Consider the following 8,080-nt stretch of genomic DNA (forward strand, 5'->3'; position numbering starts at 1 on the left):
AAGAGGACTTTAACAATTATGGAGATGCTCCAACTCAACCCCTGCCTCTAATTACCGGTCTCTGATGGTTAAAAGGGCTTCCTTTTAGCCGGGACTCTCAAAAGCTGCTATTGCCGCTGCCATCCTCAACACGGTGACCACAAGGAACCACAAAATATGCCTGGGCTCGGAACAGAAGAGGCTGGATGAGACTCCCTGGGAAAAACACTGAAAAGTTACACAGACCTTGAGATTTATCAAATGTTTTATTGTCAAAATAAAGGTCATATTTGTTTTTTCTCACGGAAAAAGACATCTACACTTTGTACAAATTTACAATAGCTTATAAAGTTTTCTTTTATACACAAATTTACAAGTTTGTACATAACCATTATATAAATACATTTGAAATTACAAAAAAGAACGACCCGTAAAATACTTGGGCACTATTAAGGCTTAATTTAAACCATCTTTGATGTGATTGAATTATACAATGTTATCTGGCACTATGTAGATAGAACAGGTCATAAAAACCCCAAATGCTCTTTGTATGAAGCAAGTTAGGAACAAAACTGTCTTGTCGCCTAAAGGTAGCCTACAACAAGTAATGCCCAGTTTGTGTAAAAGCCTCAGTCTGTACCTCTAATACATATAAACAGGGAGGAATTAACCTGTGTTAATGCCAGGTACATTGTTTCAACCAGTTCTCCCAACAGAGAGGTGTGTGTGTGTGTGTGTGTGTGTGTAGGGGGGGGGGGGGGGGGGTCCTCAGCAGCAGTTCATTACTATGCAAATTGCTTAAGACGGGGAGTGATGGGTTATCTCCCAAACAATTAGCAGTCCCCATAAGCTGCTTTTGCCTCTCATTCAAACCTGGGACAATGGCATCTGCTTGGGGCAAGACACGGAGCTGGCCGTGCCCGACCTCCACGTCAGTCCCGTGCTCACGTCGCTGTACATGGAGCCGCTGGTGCCCTTACTGCCCCAGCAGCACCTGGTGCAGAAAGTCCGCCACGACTCCAGCGTCTTGCCCGACCAGATCCACACCCCGGACGTGATGCCCACCAGAAGGCACATAAAGTACTTGAGCATGAAAACGGCGTAGTCCGGACTCCTGCGGTCCCGCTCCAGCAAGCAGGAGCAGTTGTGCGTGATCTCCCAACTCTGCCTGTTGTGCTGCTCGTAAAAGTAGCAGGCGACTATGATGGTGGCCGGCACGGTGTAGAGCACCGTGAAGATGCCTATCCTGATCATCAGCTTCTCCAGCTTGTCCGTTTTGGTGCCGCCTTGCTTGATGACGCTGCGGATCCTGAACAGGGAGACAAATCCCGCCAGGAGGAACATGGTGCCTATGAATAAATAAATGACCAGCGGGGCCAGCACGAAGCCCCGCAGGTTGTCCAGGTTCTGGTTGCCCACGTAGCAGATGCCAGCCACCGAGTCCCCGTCCACCGAGCTCAGCGCCAGCACGGCGATGGACTTCATGCTGGGGATGAGCCAGGCGGCCAGGTGGAAGTACTGGGAGTAACTGGCGATCGCCTCGTTGCCCCACTTCATCCCGGCGGCCAGGAACCAGGTCAGGGACAGGATGACCCACCAGATGGAGCTGGCCATGCCGAAAAAGTAAATAAGGAGGAAGACCACGGTGCAGAGCGCGGGGCCGGTGGTCTCGTAGTGGATGTGCTCCACGTCGTACTCCCGGTTGCAGGCCACCTTCTCGTGTCCGGCGATCAGTCGGACGATGTACCCGATCGACACGAACATGTAACAAGCCGAGAGGAAGATGATGGGCCTCTCGGGGTACTTGAACCGCTCCATGTCGATGAGGAAAGTGGCGACGGTGGCGAACGTGGACACGAAGCACAACACGGACCACAGTCCTATCCAGAAGGCGGTGAACGCTCTCTCGTCGTGCGTAAAATACGGGTTGTGGCACGGCATGGCGCAGTTGGTGATCTGCCCCGTTTTCACCCGGTTGTAGAGCGGGTGCCGGTCCGTGTTCACCGGCACCATGGGGTCCAGACACTTACATCCCGGCTCGCAGGGAGCGGCAGGGGGCTTGTATTTACCGGGCGCGCCGGGTCGGTTATGCCCAGGTTTATTCTTATGCGGGTTATAAGCCTTACTGGGATGGTTCGTGGGTTTGGAAAGGACCGGGGAAACCGTGGTGGAGTCAGTCCTGTTGTAGTCCATACACAGCGTGTCGGGGTTGCCTTGCACCGGCAGCAGGTCGCACTTCATCCTGTCCGGCCAGGGAAAGCCATACTGCCTCATGAGAGGCGCACAGCCGGCCCGGGCTCTCTCGCAGACGCTCCGGCACGGCGGCAGCGGTTTCTTATAGTCCTCCAGGCAGATGGGGGTATACATGCTGCACAGGAAGAACTTCAGGTCCGGGGAACACTGGATCTCAACCAGAGGCCAGAACTGGTGCACCTCCAGTCCCGCCTCGTCCTGCGTGTCGTGGTTGAACTGGTTGGGCATGTAGGTGTAGTTGTAGCCGATCCCCTTGCACAGGGGCACGGCTATCTCCTGGCAGGTGATCTCCTTGGCCGTGGTGCCGCTGGATCTGGGCAGGAGGGCGAGCGAGAGGAGCAGGTAAATCCCCAACAGGTCGTACTCCATCCCTCCGGCGCGTCGTGTCCCCCTCTCCTGCTTTGGTAAAAACAGCAGCGGATAAATCCTCTCAGCCGTCTAATTTTGCCTCCCGCGAGTCCGGTCCGGTTAGATTTTGCGCAGCGAGCCCATCTCGCTTTACTCGGTATTTGGCACGGAGTTGCAAGCAATTTGCAAGCCGTGTTTACTTTCAGCTGAGGTGGAGGAGAGGAGAAAACAGCCTTCAGGGCGGCGAGCAGCAGTCAAGATGGCTGAGAGGAGAGTGAATCCACCTTCTAATGGAAATTGCTTTCTGTATCCTTAGCCAGTCTCTCGCTGATAAACCCGAGTGCAGCTCTCCGATCACAACAAATAGAAAATGTGGGCCTTCTTTCTTTCTTCAAAACACAGCGACTACATTCAGTCGGCTCGTCCCCCCTTAGTCCTGGTTCCCATACAAATCATCAGCTTGAGGACTAAGCGGTGGGTATTTATACCGGAGCCTGTCAGGCTGCGCCCCCGTGGCCGCTCCTCCAATCACAGAGCAGCAGGGGCGGTGCTTCGGGATAAGTCAATCAAGTTTTTACCTAAAGATATTATGATCATATTAGTTTTGGCTGTTTGTGTGGCACCAGGCTCCAGGATCAGCGGTGTGGAGGGATAGGGAGAGGTGGGTCAAATCTAATCTCCAGATGATGATTATCATAACACAAACAACTACAAATATAGTCAAAAATCACGTATTTTATGAATTTTTCCCCTAACAATAGCATGCATATAACCAAATGATTCTCAAAAATATTACCCAGAGACATCGACTACCCTTACAAAAAAGAACTATTATAACCATATAAAACATTTTAGAAAGATTATATACAAAAATCACAGCAAAATTATAAGTTATATTATAAGAGTATTATAGGAGATAAAAATAAAGTATGAAAAGGTCACTTGAAAGGCCCTATATAGGCTACACACACTGTAAGTACCTATAGGAATATTATAGTGACACCATAGGAGATAAATAATACCATAAAGTACAATAAGGTCACTATAAACTCATTATTTAACACCACAAGTCCCTATAGGAATATTATAGTGAATTTTCACGGGGGTATAATCTTGCAAAATGACTAAACTTGCTGTTCAAGGTCTTAACACGGAACATTTGACAATGTCACAAGAATGGTAACATGAACACCAGGCAGACGGAGGATACATCCACTCTATTATTCTTTCTGTGAGAGAGGGGCATTTTGGTAAATTGGCTAATTTGCGCATGATAAGACTACCCAGGGAGCTGTCTGTCCTTGTGAAAAGCTGTTTTATTTTTCAAATGAGGTGCTAATGTTTCGTTTAACGCTTGCATAGAGCTCCACGGGAGGCGTAATTGCGCACAAGGCAAAGACCAAGCAGCACAGACAACTGAAACAGTGGCAGAGCATCCTAAACAAAACTATCGCCACCATGTGTCTGTCATATTCCAATAGGAGCTTATGTAGTGTGTCTGTGGGACTCATAGTGTTCGTACAGTGACCTTATGGTACTGAATGGTATTTTTAAATCTCCTTTGGTGTCACTATAATATTCCTGTAATATTCCCTTAGTGTGTCTGTGATCAATAGTGAGTTTATATGGAGCTTATTGTAGTTTATGGTATTTTTTCATCTCCTATGGTATCACTATATTGCAACATTAATTGCAATATTAATGTAGGGACTAGTAGTGTATGTAATTTATGGAGAATTTATCATACTTCATGGATTTTTTTAATCTTCTATAATATTCCTACTGGATATTATATATATACTGTATTATATTATTATATATAGTTTTTCTGTGATATTTGTGTAGTATCCTTTTCAAATTTGTTATATGATTACTATAGCTATTTTTTTGTGAGAGCAGAACTTAGAAACACTGGATTTTGCTGTTCAGACTAAAAATGCACTGCTGCCCAAACAATAATTACAACAAAAATATGTTTAAAAGCTTAAATGAAATGACATCATGGATGTAGTTTGGATCATTATTTTACCTCAGAAGGTGAACTTAAGGCCAACATACTAACCTCTCTATAACTGTTGTTTCTACAAATCTAACAGCCCCAGTCTGCTCAGTAATTATCAGTAATTGTCATGGGTTATTATTGTGATTATTGTTGTCATAGACTATTTGTAGTTTGCAAAATCATGCAGCTTTTGATAATAAGGTTCCACTGAGCCTCTGCATACCAGCCAAGAGAGGTCAGACATGTGATTAGCACATCTGTTCGAAATTTGATATTCATTTCAGCAACAAGAGGGCTGTCTTTTTGAATAGACATTTTGTCCTCTACTGCACACACACACACACACACACACACACACACACACACACACACACACACACAAACTCACTTGTTGTCCACACTCCTAGTTCCTGCAGTGTTTGGGTGCCAGGAGGCCTATTTGTGGTTTTCCAGTGCAAGAAGGATGCAAAAAAAGCATCTTCCTCCCAGGTTCCCATCCAGGCATAATGCAGCATTGTGTGTGGGGGCCGGGGCGTGGTGGTGGAGTTTAACTTTAGTGGTATTGTGTTTGGAGGGGAGCCAGGTCTTTATCATGTGAGGCAGCTTTTCACAGCCGACCCACCGAACGAATAAAACAACCCGCACTAAAAACCCGGCGTGCCTGTGTATCGGGAGAACATGAGGACATAGATTGATGAAATTGAGTCAGGGATGCGAGATAAGGAAGGAGCTCTCCTAATGGGTGTTTGCTTTTGATTAGGAAACGGAGTGGTATGTGTGTGCTTGTGAGTGGATGTTTGTGCGCGCGAGGGAGGGAGGGAGGCAGGGAGGCAGGGCGTGATATTTTCCCAATAATAAACCCTGGTATTTGAGATGTGTGAAAAAGGACACGTAATAAAAAAAGGGAGTGAGGGTAAGGTGCTGGTCACAGTGTGGGAGAGTGATGGAGGGAGCGGAGGGAGGGATGGACGAGGGTGAGAGAGGGTGAGAGAGGGCGTTCGGTCCGCTCTGAGCAGAGATAATGATTTACTCCGAGGACGTCCGCTCATCTCCTGTTTGCGACGCACTCAGGAATTCCTGTGAGAAAATATCCTACTCTGGAACCAATGAATAAAACCCGGAATCCACATCGAGATCCAAAGTTAATGTGTCCAATTTAAAAATCCCACTCTTTGGGTCAGAATCAAGTGCTCCCGCCGAAAAGAAAGGAAAGCCCATCAAGTGTGCCCGCCTGCCAGATCCCGGACTTACCTCTGAGATGGTGAGACGGAGATATGCTAATACAACTTTATCTTGTAAAGGAAAGCTTTCGAGGAGATTTGGCCAATCTGCCGGACACAATTCCAAGAGCCTCGGTGGCATTTAGCGGGCTCGCGCTAACCCGGGGGCCGCTTGTTAAGACTTCATTAGCTGTGTTTGCTCAGGCCTCTTCTCTCCAAAGAGACGGAGGAGGTGCTCCCCGGGCCCCGGCCTCAGCCCCACTATAGACACTCCATATGGGGCTTGTTTGCTCACGGCTGGCCTGGTAATCACTTTCAGGTGGAGCTAGAGGAGCCGCAGCGAGGCTGGAGGGATTTTAGGGAGAGCTGGAGAGCTGGAGAGCTGGACACAACCCCCCCCACCCCACACCACCCCAACCCCAACCCCCGCCAGCAACCCCTTTCCTCCTGAGGTGATGGAGCGTGGAGCGTGTACCCTGTGAATTAGCTCACCTAGGGCCCATTACCTTAACAAACACAGCCGGCCCCTCCAATCAGCCTACTGCTGGGAGGACAGGCGGCCCCAGGAAATCCTCCCTTACAGCCACTGTCCCTCTCTGTGTGACTAGGCAGGGTGTGTGTGTTAATGTGTGTGTGTGTGTGTGTGTGTGTGCGCGCACATGCATGGGGGTAGTGTGTGTATGGGGATAAGTGAGAGACAGAGCGAGAAAGTTGAGTTAACTATGTCCTGTCTTAAAGCTGCAATAGGCATATTGGTCTTTCCAAATGGCAGCAAGAGGTACACTGTTGTAAAAATTTGAACTTTGAACAGGTGTATATTTACATGAACATCAGGTTTAATCATGAGTATATTGGGCATATTTCTTGGATGGCAGCCATAATTCATTTCACAAACTGCTTAGTGGCAATAAGAATCTATTACATAATGACATACACATCTGTAGGGTGGGTTATGCCTAAAAATCTTGTAAAAAAACAACAACGTAGCTTCACTTTTCATTTCAGAAACTAATTAAAAAACAACATTGCCTCCACGAGGAGAATCCGCATCGCTCTCCTCCCGGCCAAGGAGCCGACTATTGTTGGCCGCGATCCCCGAGCCGGCGTGTGTGTGTTACCGTGCAATTGTTTGGAGTTTTCCGCCATCCGATGCCACAAGAATCTGGCCAGCCAGCAGTGGTCTGCTTTTGGCTGGTATGAGGCCCCGCTACTTGACACCCCTGTCAGATTTATCTCCCCTCTTGTAAAACAGCATGCAACTTGTTCTCTCCGTCCAGAAAGGTAAGCGAGCCCACAGAGATTTCCCTTGCTCAGGAAACATACACACACACACACACACACACATACACACTCTCTCTCTCTCTCTGACACACACACATAACAGAGCGAGCTGAGTTTTTAACCCCTGCTTGTAATCGGAGACGGGGCCCGCCTGCCTGGAACGACACATGGACGGCACTTAAGCAGGTAGACTTGCCATCTGGTTCCAACACATGGGGTGGAACACTAGTCTTTGGATCTGGAAGGTGGTAATTTCATTTTCGTGCGCTGCTGCCTGTCGTTACAGCATAGAGAGTGGGTTGGATAGTGCGGGGAGGGCTGGCCCGGTTGCTCCTGGCCAGACTGCAGAGGGTCACAAGGTGTCTGCGCCCGTTTCTACGGGGCGCAGAGGGTGCTAATTAACCTCTCTCATTACTATTCATGCAGCCTTTGAATACATCCTATTCCACCTCTACCTGTGCTCTTTTACCCTCTTCTCAAGGTGTTCATAAGCCGCCTAGCAGCACTGCCTTATAATAAATGCAACGAAGGCAGTGTTTACGGCTCATAATCTGCAGGTTTCACACACATCTGATATCTTTTGTTGGGACATTTGAAACCAATATTGTCTGTGGGTCCAAGTACTACAGGTATGTTAGAGACAAATTATATATAGGTCCAAAATCGGCAAACTTGTCCTTTAAACTACCTCTGTGATGCCCAATAAGGCATCTCTACCTGTGATTCACAAGGAGTTGCGGGTTCTGTGGTTCAAATATAAGACGGTATTCAGTCACACTCTTAAAGTCACAAGGAGAATTTCGATGGTGTCACGCATCCGCTGTTCATCGTATTTTCGGTTGAAGCAGGATGTCGGGGCGAGACAGTTCAGCAGTGGGCCGGTTGGACCAGAACAAACATGGAAAGTGACTCAGAAGAACTGGATGCCGGCCGGCAGTCTAGCTGCAGAGGACAGCGTTGCCCTCGTTAACGGAGCAGCAGTGGACGAAACCTTTGG

General features: G+C 48.0%; 1 protein-coding gene across 1 annotated transcript; it reads right to left on the bottom strand.

Moving 5' to 3' along the window:
- Positions 1-284: 284 nt before the first annotated feature.
- fzd8a (frizzled class receptor 8a) lies at positions 285-3,000 on the bottom strand. Its single transcript, XM_071896912.2, has one exon. It carries the CDS (start codon positions 2,599-2,601, stop codon positions 847-849), a length of 1,755 nt encoding a protein of 584 aa, XP_071753013.1. The 5' UTR covers positions 2,602-3,000; the 3' UTR covers positions 285-846.
- Positions 3,001-8,080: the final 5,080 nt, after the last annotated feature.

This window comes from Centroberyx gerrardi, chromosome 22, assembly GCF_048128805.1.
Source record: "Centroberyx gerrardi isolate f3 chromosome 22, fCenGer3.hap1.cur.20231027, whole genome shotgun sequence".
NCBI classification, from domain to species: Eukaryota; Metazoa; Chordata; class Actinopteri; order Beryciformes; family Berycidae; genus Centroberyx; species Centroberyx gerrardi.